Source organism: Hemibagrus wyckioides, linkage group LG01 (genome assembly GCF_019097595.1).
Source record: "Hemibagrus wyckioides isolate EC202008001 linkage group LG01, SWU_Hwy_1.0, whole genome shotgun sequence".
Taxonomy (NCBI): Eukaryota; Metazoa; Chordata; class Actinopteri; order Siluriformes; family Bagridae; genus Hemibagrus; species Hemibagrus wyckioides.
This window is the reverse complement of record NC_080710.1, coordinates 16,240,780-16,258,336: the sequence shown is the minus strand read 5'-3', so window position 1 is coordinate 16,258,336 and position 17,557 is coordinate 16,240,780. Positions and strand designations below refer to the sequence as shown.

The 17,557-nt window shown below is 37.9% G+C and overlaps 1 protein-coding gene across 3 annotated transcripts in view; it reads right to left on the bottom strand.

Annotated features, from left to right (window-relative positions):
- Window positions 1-553: 553 nt before the first annotated feature.
- gask1a (golgi associated kinase 1A) overlaps window positions 554-17,557 on the bottom strand; it is an 18,633-nt gene continuing 1,629 nt past the window's right edge. Inside the window, exons 2-6 of one of the 3 annotated variants that reach the window (XM_058399392.1) lie at window positions 8,855-10,195; window positions 6,515-6,673; window positions 4,791-4,913; window positions 3,761-3,864; window positions 557-2,021 (exon numbers count right to left, since the gene is read on the bottom strand). In XM_058399392.1, the coding sequence (XP_058255375.1) occupies window positions 1,823-2,021; window positions 3,761-3,864; window positions 4,791-4,913; window positions 6,515-6,673; window positions 8,855-10,195 (1,926 nt within the window). In that variant the 3' untranslated portion in view covers window positions 557-1,822. Of the gene's footprint in view, window positions 2,022-3,760; window positions 3,865-4,790; window positions 4,914-6,510; window positions 6,674-8,854; window positions 10,196-17,557 lie in introns of those variants that run through there. The other 2 variants (XM_058399403.1, XR_009205786.1) reach the window with 2 other exon arrangements.

The window sequence follows — 17,557 nt, the reverse complement described above, 5'->3', positions numbered from 1 at the left end:
GATGCCCTTCCTGAGCCAACCCTCCCATTTCTTGGGAGAGTTAACCCCCCAGTGGCTGGGTTGTTTTCCAGATCCCTGACTAAATTTTAATAAATTAATCACCTCCAGGAGTAACGGTTTGAGCTGTAAATATTTGTGTAAATCCTGGTGTAAATATATGAACTATTTGAGCTCTAAATGTTGCCAGTTGTCAACAGCAAACATGCTCATTAATGTGTTATTGCTCTTACTTTTGCTCATTGATGGTATGAAAGTGTTGATTATTTGCCTGATTTTAATATTAATATCTGATATTAATATATTATTAATATAATACCATATATTTATGTTTAATATCACTATAAAAATTAATTGTGCAAGTGTTACTTTGGTGATATTATTTACATTGTCATAATGCTGGAGTTTGTTCAGTGTAATCCAGATGACAGCAGTGTATTCGTGCTTCGAGATTTCAAAACCTTAACAAATTATACAGAGAAGTTTAACCTTTTGACCAAATTCAATTCAGTTCTCTTTAATAATTCCAAAAAGAATGATTAAGGCAGACATAAAGGAAAGGGAAACTTTATTAAGTTTCACATATCAGAACTATTCAAGTCAATTACTACGTATGAAAAGAAACAATTTTTTCCCATGCTAAGAACAGAAAGAAGATTATTTCATGTTTTTCCTAAACCAGAAACCAATCTTTATACCTCAGCTAAAACGCTGAAAATGTGTTTAGCTGTTTAGCACCAGATTATCTTTGGAAATGGCTGAACTGAGTAAAGCTGTACAACTGAAAGAGTTAACCCTCTTTGTCGCAGTAGAAATGCTGACACAGTATTTCTTTTCTTAGACATGCCTTTCTACCCAGCAGCATCTCTTCAGTTTTCTACAGAAGACCACATTCTCTCTGTTTTCCTGTTCGTACTGCAGCAGCCGAACGGCAGATTCGACCTCACTACGGTCCAAAAGTCTGAGTACGCTACAGATAACTGTTTTCACATGATCACAAACTAGTATTCACATAATGCTATGATATCAAGAATATATTATATAAAACAGATCAGTTTATAGCAGTCTGATGACTCCTTGTACACAACTTTTTAAATTAAAAAGATCACTTCATATGTTTTTAACACACTGCATTAATAGTAATCTCTTGACCTGGGAAATGAGCCAGTCAGTGTAGTCTTTTATGCATCATGCATTACTGATTTCTGCTTCCATTAAATAATAACATAACATTATTATTTTGTATAGTTGTTATTTTTTTTGACGTTATTAAGAATAACTTCAATTAGGAAAAGAAGATGTAATCTAGACTGCCAGAACAGATCAGATTAGATCAGAGCAGCGGATGAGAGTGAATCATTGGACTGCATGATGAGATTTCTCCAAGGATTCTGAGCACACAGCAATGTTCAACAGACTAAATTTGTTTCTGCAAAACAGTCTCACATCTCAATAGTATACTGTATGATGTTTTTCGTAAATGTAAGTTTGTGTCCCACATTTCCTAAATCAAATATAGGACAAGGATGCCTTACTTTTAGTTTAGCTTACCAGTTTCTTTTTCTACAAAGAATTTTGAGGATAGTGGAAAAAGACTATAAAAACACCCCAGATTCATTCTTGAGAATGGTCAATATCAATATTAGATGAAATATTTACTTGTAAGTGCACTGCACCCAGCTGTTGTTATTATTATTATTATTCACACTATTCAGCAGCAGCTGCAAATATCACAACCTATTAGTAATTTTTTTAAAATCACAATCTGCCAACTTTTAACTTGCCTGCATGTAGTCAGCATAAGTTCGTTTAAACAGGTGTCTTTTCACAGATCAGTGTTTATTCTCTTGTTCTGGGTGTGCTGCAGCAGGATTTGAGCTCTGTGCTGGATTGTGTGGATGGTGGCTCTGAGCCCTGCTTCTCCTCCTTGACTCTCCCACAGCTCCTTATCCACAGACAGCGAGCGCAGGAGCAGCTGCTCCAGACAGCCAGACCGCAGCACTGACATGGCTCTCTCCGGAAACCTGCCAATCAAAAAGATGCTCTGCACTCAGACTATTTTGGTACAGATTATCTGCAGCTGATTTGAAGCTCAAAATCCAAACATATATAACCTCAGTGTTCTTTCTAGAACCGTAACCATAAAATACATGTAGAAATGCTAGTGAAGACGGGGTAGTTTTCTGAATTGTCATGCTGGATGAGGTGCCTCCTTGTTTGATTGCTTGGATGCGGGTGGTCCATATCATAGATATATGAAAACAGCAGATGCCATATTAGCTGCTGTTGCTATTCACAGCAATACATCACCGCTGTAACTTGCTTTGTGATTCTCAGATTTGCTTTGTCACAAACATCTTTGCGCATTGGAGATGATATAAATTTACATACACTGTCATTATTCTGATTGTGAGAATTTTCTGGAAATTGCCAGTAAGCATTGAGTGAGTTCCTACAGGCTGAATGATGCCGAGAATTATCACAGAGCATTTTATCGTTATTGGTATTTTGATATATCACTTAAATCTTCCACAGGACTAAATTACTAATTAGTATACAACAGGATGATTAATTACTATTAGTATATCAAGTACAATATTAGCTAAGCAACACCTTCATACAGGTAATCAGCCTAAACGTGCTGTTCCTGGCCACTCCTCTTTATAAGCTGGCCAAATGCTCCAGTCTGTGTGTGGAGCTGTACCAGGTAACAGTTATTATTTGAGGACAAGAAATACAAGAAAGGAGCTTTTAGAAAAGAGAGAACATTGAGGACAAGAAAAGAAAACATTAAAGGGAAGAATAAAGCGGGGGCTAGAAAGAGATCTAATTTTGAGATAAATGTTTGGTTATTTAAGATAAGAATGATTTGTTTCTTTACATTTGGTACCTTTAATTTCAGCCAAGGATTAGGTTATTGTTAGTTTTTCTAGCTTCACCACAGTACTATATAAATCTGACCCCAAATCATGTCACAATAGCACCATTACACTGCTTCTGCAATAAACTTGGTGGCTAGTGCTACTGAGTGTGTAACGAAAATACTGCGTGCCCTGGCCAAGACGCTCAATTTTTATTGAACTGGTTGGCAGCCAGCGTTCACTTCCTTGTCCGCCCCACTCTCGCACTTGGTTCCTTAATCATATAACAGGGCAACAGGGCCTTACACTGCACCTCTACCTGCACTTCAGCTGCAAACAGAACAGCAGTTGAAGACTTAGTTTAAGTTTAGGATAGAAAATAAACCTCAAGGCCAGAATTTCTTCTAATATTTCCACTGGTATACTGTTGAGAACTTTGTAGTTTATTGTTTAAATTAATTGTAGTGGCATGGACATTATGTCAATATGTACAGTAAAGCTGCTGGAATGTGATTTAAAAATCACTGACTTGAACCTAATGTGTTTGTTTTATTTTGTTCCTTAATGTGCTGAAGTCAGCAAATGTAGTTATTGAAATTGCCACTGCACTGCCACTGCTGTGTGTGATGAAATCTCAAATTTAATTTAGTGCTGGATTTAGACGTCTGCATTCTAGTGTACACTGGATAATGCACTTTTCTTTAATACACACAAACAACTGTAATAAATGAAGATGACTTGAACATCATGTGTTGTGTTGAACACATAAGTACTCTCTCTGACATTTTTTCAAATGGAATGAATAAATGGCTTTATATAAAGGAGATACTTAGATGCATATGTATAAGTCCTTATACGCAATAGCTTTTAACAGGTCATGATGAATAAATGTCAGCACTTACTCATCAATGCCCTCAATCAGTCTGAAGTTGAGGTTGTCTTGTGGGTGATGAGGCCTGCCTGCATTATCTATAAAGACTAGTCTGGAGGGATCTGTCCTCCGAACCTGGAGAGAGAGAGAGAACTAGTTCATATAGTCTGCACCCACTGAGATAATTTCATTAGAACTGAAACTAAATTATGTTAAATAAACTGTTCTAACCATATTAGTAATCTTAAAGCTTTCTGACAATGAACAAAAAGAAAGCTGACACATTTGTCAAATCATATAACGAGATAGAAAATGCACCTGACACACAGCTGACAGTTTTAAGCCCTTGGAGCATTTGTGTCATTTCTGATATAATTACAATTTCATTCTGCATATTATATTTAACATCCTCAAAATGTGTGTAAATAAAATAGAAAGAATTTCTAATCTTTTATGAGGATGCTAGATGAAATCCAATACTGAGTGTCAGTCATCTGTGTACCACACTAGCAAACGTGCGTACACAGAGAAATCCCATGATAACAATTCAAATAATACATGTATTTATTTTTGATGTGCGAGTGTGATGAATTTGAGAGAATAAGACAGTATAATAAAAATAACTGGTTCTATATTTAGTTGTTGCTCAGGGCTTCAAGAGGGAAATAAAACTCTGCATACTGTTGACTGTATACGGCAGAGTGGCCAGGATGTTAATCTTAGCAGTTATCCATGAGTAAAATATAATAACAACTAAAATATCCTCTCATATTCTGCACAGGTATAAAATGTGTTGTTTCATAAGGATTGCAACAGATTCTATCTGCTTCTTGTCTTCTGGCGGTAGAACTGCATGCATCAGGAGCTAAAAAGTGCAAGAGTGTTATGTTTCACTGAAGCCACCATGTCATCATTTATGCATGCAAGGATGTCAGAGAGAGAGTTAAATCCTACACCAAGGACATGGCTGATTCCTCAGTGTAGAAACACCACTTTAAAACACTTTTGAATAGAGGTATAGTATGAAAATTCAGAGCAGCCAAAAGGGAAAAAGATATTACCAGAATATGCACCAGCATTAAATCTTTAGGGTTTGCACATTTGACATTGAGAAGGTTCTCCACACACATATCAGCAGGGTCGGGCTGGAACCCACAGCAGTAACGGTCCAGTCTGTCGTTCACCTGCGGGAGATAAACACACACACACACACACACAGAGTGAGTGGATTAGAGAAGGAAGCATGCTGTCACATTCACAGCAATATTATTACAACTAAATGAAACAGAAACAAATCTAATGCTGTAAGATATAAGAATGAGAATGTTATGATATGAGATTAGATTAAGTAATGCTTTAATCATGTTAAAGAGACTGTTTACAAATATGCAATATCTATCTATCTTTCACGTTCCTGTTTTTTTCCCCTGTGTGGTTCATATCTTGCAGGTTGTACAGTGCAGAGCTGTGGCTCTCTGTGGTTGAGGTTTGTGTTTTATCAGGGCTATAATAGGTTTTATAATATTGCTTCTCCAGTGAACAGTGCCTCGGCTCGGCAAGAAATGGCTGCCCACGCACCCACACAGAGCCAAGTGTGCCAATACTTTAATCTTTAGTGAAAATAGAGAGGAGAGTGCAAACCATACTAGAGGACATTATAACACACACACACACACACACACAATTGTACATTTTCTGGTGGTGAATTTCTCATGTCTATCTACAATATTTTATAGACAGGGCTTTCGCTTCCATTATGTTCCCATTAGGATAGCAGATCTCATCAATGTGGCAGTGAGCTCGTGTGCTAATTGGGAAGATGTGGTACGGCATCATTTTCTGATCATCAGCTATCCTTGAGTTCTGTAATGAACAGGAATCAGTAGATGGTTGAGCATCCATATGCAGGAGGATTTGGCAGTCACTACACTAGCCTTCTACTGAAAATTTTTGTGCCATTAGAGAAGCAGTTCCAAAGATAATAAGGACAATGCTGTGATGACTGGATCAACCAATGGTCTGCACTATTCTTAGCTCCACCCATATGTCCCAGCTCTGATCACAGGAAACCTGGGTGAGAAAGGTAAACAAATACAGCATGGGTTCACAGTCACAGCACAGTTGACTTGGTGATGGAAATAACAACAATGGGGAGGATTATGGGTAATAATGACCATCACGCTGTACAGTGCACACTATAGCACTATTTTCTCATACTCAGGCTTCACACGTCCCTGTTATATTGCACATGGCTGTGAAAAGCAGCTCATACAAGCAAACACAGTTTCAGTCCAACAGGTTGGCATTTGTGTGGTCACAGTCTGGAAAATATATTTTGCACATTCAGAACAGCCAGAGGGAGACAATTAATCTCACAGTGAAAGATCAATTTTGCTAAGGACAATGCAATATAGAGAATATGCAGCTAGGAAGTCCTAATATCAAATAACAGTTCACGTGATCATATAAGAGAATGTTACACAGCTGGACAGTATTTGTCTTTTTCGTCAACATATTTCCGTTCCAATACCACACTGTATTCTGTACACAGTATATTCTTCTTCACGACATTCTCTCTGTGCTTTCTTTCAGCACAAAGATAACCTCAGTTGTAACTTACATAACCCTAACCCAGTTATAATCTTGTGCAATCTTGATCCAGTGAAGCAAATCAAATGATTTTACACTGTAGATTAGAAATAAATGTATGAATATTTTTTTATTCCTTATCATAATTTGTCTTTTTGTAGGGCGCTGGTGGCTCAGTGGTAGGTTTCTCACCTACCATGTGGAAGGCCCGGGTTCGAGTCCCAGCCAGTGCCCACACCCCAGCCACTGGATGCAGTGCTGGTCCCAAGCCCGGATAAATTGCGTCAGGAAGGGCATCTGGCGTAAGACCTGTGCCAAGTTGTTGTGCAGACCAGTTGGTCCGCTGTGGTGACCCCTCACACACGTAGGGAGCAGCCGAAAGAACAACAACAACAACAACAACAACATCATAGTTTGTCTTTTTCTATTGGTCAGAGTTTCAAATTCTGCACTACTAATGGGAAGGCTGTGAGTTCAAATCTTACACCTGGCACTGCTGACCTCAACATCCTTCCCTGATAAAAAACAAAATGTACATGGATAATAACAATATCTCTACATACTATATATCAGTATGAGCCACATAGGCACATGTGTATGTTCAGCCAACCCACACCAAATGAAATAATACAAATTTCCTTAAGTGCATTTTGGGTTTTCTGGACCCTATGGTGTATACAGTAACCCTAAGTAATGTATAGTACGGATTCATAAGCATACTCAAAATTCCTTATTATGCTTTGATTTGTTTGCATTGAAACATCAAAACTTTATACAAAAAAAAGAATCAGTTCATAATAAAAAGACAAAGAAGAAGAGCTCAAGGAATAAAGGTCTTATGCACAGTGTACAGAAATCCTTCTGTAGTGACAGTGAATGTGTCCTTCACACTGATGGGTGTTAACTTGCACCTCAAAGCCAGCAGAGCTGTTCAGCGACTATCTTAGAACAAGTGTTCAGGGATCCTGCTCAGCAAATCACACCAAATCAATACCATGCTATTAGCTGTTGGCCAGGTTACACTTATTGACTTTTTTTTTTTTTTTCCATTGCCTATCATAGTTATCTCATCTTACACTCAAATACATACACACACTCTCAGCACTTTTCATGCAACTACATTCATTGAGTTTTATTGCTTGCTGCCTTAAACAATCAAGTGTTTTGGCCTATAATGCATTATAAGGACATACAGTATAATGGTTCATTATGATGGTTCACAGAAATTGTTTGGTTTGTCAGTTTCAGTCATCTTATCCTAGCTCTAAACCCTGAGAAATATCATCTAGTCCCCTCCTGTCACCACCATCACACTTACCAGAGTACTGACTGTTACGTTTAACATTAATAAGTCAGATGTTGTAATATATTATACCTAGCACCTACAGTATTTACTGTATACTTCGACCTATTATTATTCTCTGCTCTGTCTAAGGACAAATCTCCTTTGTTATTGTTTGCATATAAATTCCATTGTTTATATTCTTGAACATATTTTTTTGGTTTGTGTAACTGCTGTTTGCAAGAATAATTTTCTTACCTGAAATCTTCTCCTTATTGCTGTTACTTATAAAGCAGTTAGAACAAAAAGAAACAAACATTTTCTACAACTCAATTAGGTTTCTGTCCTACAAGCTTAAGCCTTTAATTAATAACGTCGTTAACTATAATTGGCAGATTACAAATGCCATTTACTCTTACTGCAGCACTATTACTGTGATGCTCTTGCTTCAGTGCAAACATTAAACCTATTCAAGGCTTTGCCTTATGGGTAGGGTAAGTAAACTAATTAGATATATCACCATTCTAATTGCATGCCTCATTATTATTAAGGTATACATTTAATAAAACACAGCCCTACGGCATGGAAATTAAACCCATCAGTGATTCACAAAAGAATGAACTCAACCATCAGCCACACTGCAGACAGCATTATGTACTCAGGTTCTTCTAAATATAAGCGTATCAGACAACCCATTTGTGAAAATAGACAGTGTAATCGTAAACAAAATATGAGGGAAAAAATCAGGCTCATTTCACAAAGCTGTCTGAGATGGGCTGCTGTCTGAGAGGGAAATGAATGTAGATGCTGAAAAAGCTCATCAGGATTTTATGCTGTACTTCTTTTGGCAGGCAAGTCACTGTTTACTTAACAGAGTCCTCCATTTCACTCAGTGAATCATTTTGAAAAAAATATTTCAATATGGATAATGTTAATAATGATATGTTTTTGCTTAGTTGAATTTGTGCCAGATGCTAAAACTCTTCTCTTTCTCTGGCTGCTCCTAACCCTGTGGACTTGCCAGATTGTTCCTGAATCTCCTCTGTCCCTGCTACATTTTCAGCTTGGAGCTCCTACACTTACAGCATGAGTCACCTCATACTGCTGTGCATAATCTTATCTGGATACCCTACAGACATGCACTTCCCAAAAATCATTTATGCCTCCATTATTAGGAAACAGGGTTCTTTAAGGGTTCATTAGGTTTCCTGGCTTCCAGTAAGACAAATAAGCAATCTGACTCTAACCTCTCACCTGTAGCAGGAAGTCAAACAGTGCCAGTCTTCCCCACTCTGAATGATGTACACCTACACACGCTGATGAATTCAGAGGTAATTGCATCCCACATCTTGCTTTTAGCAGATCCTGATACTGGGGCCATGTGAGGGAAAAAGAGTTCTGGTCATTATCATCATCAGCTAGATGCTGAATATCTGGGTCCCACCACACCACAGGTCTTGCCAAACCAGTTGTGTATTTATATGGCAATAGATCACTATGAAAGGTCCTTAGCACAGCTGGAAGACTGCGGTTCAAACCCAAGACCCTATCCAAATGAAACGCAAGAACTTCAAACCAGTCATTTGAGCGCTTGATCAGGGCACACTGTCCTGTCTGGCAGAGTCTGTTATGGTCCCCCATTGGTGGAGCAGTGTTTTCATTGCAACCACCGAGTCCCACTTGAAGCACTTGGCCATGACCTGGAATTCTGTCTTTACTCAATACAGTGCCTCTGGCAAGGAAATTCATCTTCTTTATATCATCTTTGCTAAACCAAGGCAAAGATTCAGCTCTAGTTTGGTCCCAAGCTTCACTGAAATGCTTATCATGCAAAGTCTTACACCAGCTAATCATGAAGTCCATCCCCTCAGCCCCTTCTCCAGAGACTCGGTTGTTTTCAACCATGGAGTGGCGCTTCTTCTCAGAGATATGTGCTTGTCTTTCATAGGTTTTGGTTACTTTTGGGGCCCATTCAAGTTCTTCAGACAGTCCTACACTAGATTTCCACTTCAGCCCCTCTGGTTTTGGCCCATCTGGAGTGCATTTGTGCCTGCATGGCTTAATGTCTGTGTGGAGGGAATGCATGCTGGCAGACTGAGGTATGGTTTGATCATGTCTGGGAATATGAAGATGACTGGCATATTTGGAGTCAATGCCATTGCCTGGTTGGTTGGACAATCTTTCATTTGTATTGTCCATATTTGTCTGGGTAGATGGCCTGTTTCTGCCTTGATAAGACCCTTGTTTTCGTTTCACATATGTTCTTTTTCCATTACTTCTGAATGGAAACTGGACATTTTCCTGGTGTTGACTTCCTCTTTGTTGGTGCTGGTCAATTAATAGTATGTGCTTTTCTGAAGTTTTCTTTTTAGAAAGCTTCCAAGATCCCCTATGAATGTTTAGGGTTAGATGCTTAGAGTCCCTTGCTTCTGTCTCAGTAGGTTCGTTTGGGTGAGGCCCTTGTGATAGCAAACATTTCTGCTCACAGGGCAAAGGTGAATATGTGTTTATCATCATTGCTGACAGGGTGAGGAGAGACAGAAAGACCACAATGTAGCGCCGCTTCACTTTCAGCTTCATCTCTCCTCCCAGGGCCTGCCAGACAGAGCAAAGAAACAGTGCTGATTAAGATAAATCATACAGCTATAACTACATGAGCGCCAATGTCAGCAAATCACAAAATAGCTATTTCCCACCAAACTAGGCAGAAAAAAGCAGCTCAGATTTCAGCAAAAGACAATAAATATCAGCAAAAGAAATTCCATTCAGGGGCTGGTGCTTTAAGTAAATACAGTGGTCAGACATGGCTATATGCGGAAAAGTTCAACATTAGAATGAGAGAGAGAGAGAGAGAGAGAGAGAACTGATCCGAAAACCACTTTAATCATCACAGAAATCATAATCTGTGTGGAATGACCCCAAACATGTATTTAGCCTTTCTTTCAGTGTACTTCTTTAATTATCTTGGCCCCAATATGCCATTTTCTTGAACAGTAAGCTGTAATTTTAGGCTGCACATGGTGACAATTGTCTACCAATGTATACCTAAAAATAAGGAATAATGCAAAAGGCTAAACACGGTTTCAAAGTTGTTTTTCATTTGAATAAAACCTAGCATTTTAGTCACTGCTGCTTTGAGGTTTTGTTTTTTTCACTAAACTGCATTTTTGTGTCACATTTATTTTTTTTCCTGGAACATTTCCCTTCTACTCAAAAGGTACATCTGCTATACCCATGCTGCCTGTCTCTGCATCTGTATAGCGAAGTGGGAAACCCGAGGGAAGAGGAATGTCTCAACTCTGTAGGATCTCTCACAGTGGCTGAATGTTTTTATGACTTTTCCAGATAGTGCTTATGAAAGGCTCCCATTATTTGGCAAGTTGAAGAATGTTATGCCTGTAGCACCAAAGGGCTGAAGTTCTTATGGATTGGTTTTCCCTGCCTCTGAGGAAACTAATATACAAGCCAACCTTCTGCAGAGATGTACACTTCATCTCAGTGGCATGTTTTAGGGATGGTGTACTGTAGAGGGAGGTGGGCAATATTATAGTGAGTTACTAGAGGCAGCTGATTTATAGTAAGGGTTTGGGTTTGTGGCTAACCAGGCTAACAAAACAAACAGAGAGCTGCATTAATGGCATGTGTTTGATTAGAGCAAACACTGAAGTGGCAATCATGACATGCACAGAACAAACATGACCTATAGAACTGATCAAATGTCTCTACATTTGTATTTTCAGTAAATAATAGCTTTAATATTAAACTTTTATTTGAATATTGGTCACAGAGGGGAAAAAAATCTTGGATATTGAAATTCCTCAAACATATGACAGTTGCAAATATAATAGACACATCTATCTATTATTATCTATTATTATTATGTGTGTGTGTGTGTGTGTGTGTGTATATATATATATATATGTATATATAATAGTATATAATAGTATATTAATAATAATAATAGATCTGTGTCTATTATATTTTAACCTGCAAGAGTTATGAGGTACGAGGTATTGTCTCTATATTCATTACATCCAAGGTTTAGCTATATATATATATATATATATATATATATATATATATAGCTACACCTTGGATGTAATGAATATAGAGACAATACCTCATAAGTTTTTTTCACATTTTTCATGACACTTCTCTAATTAAGCAGTGAAGCATTTAGCACACACCACTTGAACTACTTGAACACTCTTTAAGTAAAAACAGTTCCAAAGTGCTGGGCAAAGGTGTAATACTTCTAAACAAGGCAGTGCTCCAAGCAAAACACCCAGACAGACTGAGAGACTGAAGAGCAATTAGTTATGACTTGTTTTCATTCAATTTATTCTTGATAATGTCTCAGCCCCAGATGTAGGCTATATGTGTATATTGATTCTGGGTGCAGCTAACAGGTACATAAATATCCAGCTCAAGCACTTAGCCATGAAACCTTCATAGACAAGCACTGACAGTAGAATGGATTACACTGAAGAGCTCAGTGACTTTCAATGTGCCACTGGCTCTGTCTCGACCTCCAGTTATGTAAAACCACACATAATGTTAATGGAACATTTTACGTCACATTTTATTCAGGAGATGGCTCTGCGTTATTGCTGTTACTCTTACTCTATTGGATTTCCATAAAAAGAGATTTGTATTTAGATCCTCCAAGTATTCAAGTCACTGAAAATCTGTGTTCTGTCAACTGGTTGTTCTTGGAAAGAAAAATGATTAAAAAAAATAAAAAAGCTCGGATATAGCAATGCCTCAAACATATGACAGTTGGTGATACTGAAAAACAATGAATAACCTACCAGCATCCAGTTTTTTTTCCAGCAGTTTTTGTATTTCTCGACTACTTTTCTTATGGAATTCTGCAATGTACTATGCCTTTAACTAATTCCAGCACAGGTACAGACAAGTGAGGTCATTTAGTCTTTTACCAGGCAAACAGGCTGTGACTGAGGGAAGATCTCAAAGGAGCTGATCTCATTAAACATGGAGGATAATAAAGACACAGCAGGGACAGGTTAATGCAAAACCCACCAAGGAGATGATTAAGATAAGGTCAGAGCCAATTTCAATGATAATGATCAGGCCCTTTCTTACAAGCTGCCAGTGCTGCATAATTACATTGCCTCTAGCTTCAAACTGCAAGTTAGAGACATTTCAATGGCGAATACAGCAAGCCATATCACTCAGGAAGATAGGAAGAAAGAAGATAAAGAAATAGCTTGTTTGTGATGAAGAGGAAAGTCAGAAACAGCGAAAAAAAACAACAACCTTGTTCTGCGGTTGCAGGTAATTGAACAAAAATGCACCTTGAGACCATTAGAGCTGTCAGGAAAGTAACGTCAGTTCAGAAGAGACATGCAGATTGTTTACTCAACTGTTTCAGAGAGAGAGAGTGAGACAGAGAGGGAGAGGGGGGTATTTATATCTTATCAGTATGTGATGTTCAACTAGGGAATTATCAATATCATTTTTTTCCCAGACTGATACAAAGATACGTTGTCAGTAATGATATTTATATTGTCAGGAGTATTCTAGAATAAATATTCCACACATTTTTTATTGAATTCTGTTTATGTTTGCTTTGCTTAAATTGTGGCCAAGAAAAATGCACATGTGCATGTTCATGTAATTAGACTACTACTGGGCTTATTCTTTATAATGTTAGCGGATTTGAAATGACGTGAATAAAGCTAGCTGTGATAGTTAACTGAGATTGAGTAAGGTTGAGTGCAGAAGGGAGGATTTTGCCTCAATTTGCAAAAGCTCTTCTGTACAGCTACCAGTGTCTTCACTGTATATCAATCCCTTGATGTCAAGGACAAATAGCAGGCAATTGTCAGGAACAAAATACTGGGTAATTGTTGTAATTTTCACTCAGCTAGAGTTGTGTGAAGGCATTTTTCTTACTTATTTGGCTTTGTGCTGCAGTAGTGGTTGCCGTAATGTGCTGCTAGCAATGTATTCCTCTTGGTGAATTTATTTTTAAGATGTTATTGCATTGTTGTGAATTGCACCTTGACTCACTGGCAAAGCATAGACCATGTAAACATGTGTTTCTCTATGCTCAGTGCTCACAGAACTGAAGTGCCCTTATTCTGAACAATTTCTCTGTAAATCCGCCTCACTGTTCCAAGCTCACAAATAATTAGTTTTTAATGACCATGCTTGCTGATACAGTTCTTTGCACTCAGGTCATCCACACAGGGTGCAGTCTGATTTGCTTTGATTAGCGTCATTAATCCGGAAATACGTCCAGTCACTGTTATTTGTATTGTCTGTTCATGAGCAGAAGCATACTATGCATCATTGGGTATCAGATTTTATTATCAAAGCCATTTTATTAGTATAAGTAAGAGAGCACAGTGTCAGTGCATCTCTACTCCAAGCCAGTCTACATTTCTTTCTGGACTGGGAGGCACAACAGAACTTTATTTGCATTACTGAACATTTAGGATTTAGGAAACATCTGATAAGGATGACATGAATTAAGGTGAAAGCAAAATAGTGCACCAGAGACAAAGCGAAAGCCTGTGCATGAAAGAGAGATGAACCATCTGCATCAACATTCTGGTTGTTTCTCTTGTTAGAAATGCATTAAAAGGCTGGAAAAAAATATTCAGGATTATTTTAAAAAATATAAAAGATCGTTAACCTAACTTGTATTCATCATTATGAACAGAAGATTGTTTACTTTAATAAGGAATATTCCAGTGTTTTAACCCTAGTCTCTATGCCAAGCAGCTGTGGTGAAAACAAACAGTAATTTAATTAATCATGCTAACGCTCTTCAGTTGTTCTCTCACCTTGGATCTCACTAAATACCATACCCTTCCACATTCACTTTACCAGGTTTTGGCAGCTTGTTGTGTGTTTCTAAGCATTTGGTTCTGTGTTTTTACTGTGCTTTATTTGACTCTTTTATTGTCCTGTTTGGCTGCATGTTCTGCAATCTGGTTTTGAATTGGATTTAGAATTTGGTTTTTAAATTAAAGAGCTCTAAGACCATCAGACTGGTTCTGCTAGCTTGTGACATTTACAAAAAAGACATTACTAAAGATGCCCTATTTGGTTTATCCACACTTTGAACACTGGAGCAGCAGAGTAGGATGAAATTCCATGTACTTACACTTTCCACAGATGTGTGATCTGGCTAAAACTGAGTCACTTACAGTTACAATATAATATATAACATATAAACACATGATATATAAACACAAAGTGTATTAGTCAGTCACCAAGGTGCACAAAATATCACAAGCACATCTCCTGTCTCTGAGATGAATGCCTACTGAGTTGACTATATCCAGGGAATGGCAGATCAACAGCAAGGTGGATCACCTTCCTTTGGAACACCTGTAGCACACCAGATGTTGATCTATTTGCAAACAGACAGACAAATTGTTGTGGTTCTGGGCTTGACAGAGACAGAGACTTTGGGCCAGGATGTGCTGGCATTTGACTGACCAAACTTCCTTCCCACCTCTGTCACTGTTATGGATGGCAATATTGCACATTCAGTTGGCTATTCAACCACTCTTGCTGAACAGATCATGGTTGGTCTGTTGCTGATGTTACAGCCAGGCCTTCCCTACCCACTACACATAAAATAAGACTTAAAGGAATTCTAAATTCTTGCCTGTAGAATTCACAAACTCTCTACAGATATATTGCTTTCATATTTTCTCACCAACCTGTGCAGTGACCTTTCTATGGCCTGCTTGCTATTTACAATATACACAAATATCTATTCATCTAACAAAACACACAAAGTTTCATGATATCTTTGATCTTGAAAGGGAGGCATACAAGCAAGAGCTGTAATTTCCTACAGAAAATGAAATGAAAGAAAATAATAATATAGCACAAGATTTTTTCATAATACGACGTGTGAATTGGTGGCTCAATGAGCCAGTCAATCATTGAGTTTTGTGAGACAATAAACATGGAGAACATTGTGTTGAAGGCATGTGGAATATTGTTTTGTTTTCCTGACATGATTTGAATTATAACACACAGTGGTTCGTGTCTCTCACATGTCCCCAAACAAACATTTTACAGTAACTATGAAAACACACAGAGAGTCTTCACAATTCAAAGGACTAGTAATCAAAGGAGCTCCAGTGGGTTATATACTGCAGAGAACACTTTTTATATATGCAGACATTAATTATTTTAGAATCTTAATAAAACTGCCTAATTAGGGACTTGTACAGTCACTAAGCACTTTATTTAGGAATCCTAAACAGTACACTAATACTGCTTAGGGCCTCCCTTTGCTCTTATAAAAGCCTCAGTACTTCATGTCATGGATTCCACAAGATGTTGGAAATATTCCTTTGAGATTCTGGTCCATGTTGACATGACAGCATCACGCAATTCCTGCAGATTCTTCAGGTGCACTTTCATGCTGCGAATCTTCTGTTCGGTTCTCTGTTGGATTCAGATCTGGTGACTGGGAAGGACGTTATTCTGAATCTGCCAGACCGTGTTTATGCATTGCACTGCTGCCACATGATTGGCTGGTTAGGTAATTGCAGGTGCACCTAATAAAGTGCTTTGTGAGCGTTTTAAACTGACTCAATAAAACTGCCTAATTAGAAACATCTATGTAATGCACCAAAGTTCTGCTAAACTAAAGCATACTGTATACTATCATTACTTGCAGATGAAGGGATGCAAGTGATGTACAAAGCCACCAAATCAGAAAACAGACATAAACTAGAGAAATTCAAATGGGCAGAAAACGGATCAAGAATCAGGTCAAATGATGCTATATAATATCAGACAAGGTGCTGGAGAGAGATATAGGCTGTGTTTACATTTGCCATTAAAATACGATCACTGTAATCCAATCGAGCAGATCAGATCATCAGCCAGTCAGGACATGGGGCCTGCTTAGAAGTCAAATAGAAGTTTGACTCCAAATTAACATGCACTTATGATGTTTATAAATTATTTATTAAGGAGTTCATTGTGGATGCACTGTAAACTGATTGTTTCATAATAAATTATTAATCTGTTCAACATATCTTACACCAGGGGCCAGAAACTATACTAGACTCTGCCTGTGCAGGACTGATGTTGGGCACACTTACACTGTACTTTCTGCATGTACTATTTAATATTACAGTAGCAAGCTGTCAGTAGTGAGTTTTTTTTCTTCAGTCTTTATTTCCCAATAAATTCAAGTTTCAAAATGCCATCACAAACTGGGCTCTAAGGACAGTATGCATTTTAAATCATTTTCCTTTATTTAAAATGAATCCAAGATGCTGCCCAGTCAGCTACACATTAAAGAGGTAATACTGCTGTCCTTCACAGGATGACCTGACATCACACACAGGCTGAATTCTGTGCACTCAAAAGTTAAGTCTCTAAAAATCTTGAATTTTTACATGATCAGGATTAAATATGGATTCATTCTTAGTCTGAAATGCCTTTTCTTATTTGAGTTGCTCTCACTTACCACACACCAATATAAGTTTCATGACTCATATTAAGGAATGCAATCACTCTTCACATAACAAATACTTTAACAATAAATCTACTTTCTCCTAGGAGCTGTGAGTGACAGATTTATGGTTAAGCCAGTTAGCAATACATGCATCATTCATAATGCATGACTGTATGCTGAAGTAGATCCTGGGCTTGTTTGGACTGCGTCACTCAAGGATCTGCATTCAATCTGAACCAAGCTTTCAAGGCAAAAGTGAGAATGCACAGCTAGCAGATGTGAAAACACACACACGCACAAAAACTATACTCTAAGCAATTTTCTTCAGTTTATCATTAATCACACACAGGATCCAACAGGATATTGCCTTTCTCTACTTGTGTTCCATGCATTGAACATGCTGAACTCAGTGGTTCAACATGCTGAAGTCAACAAAAAAGAAAAATAATAATATGTGAGTACAGAATGTGATGAATGACTGGTTGCAGACC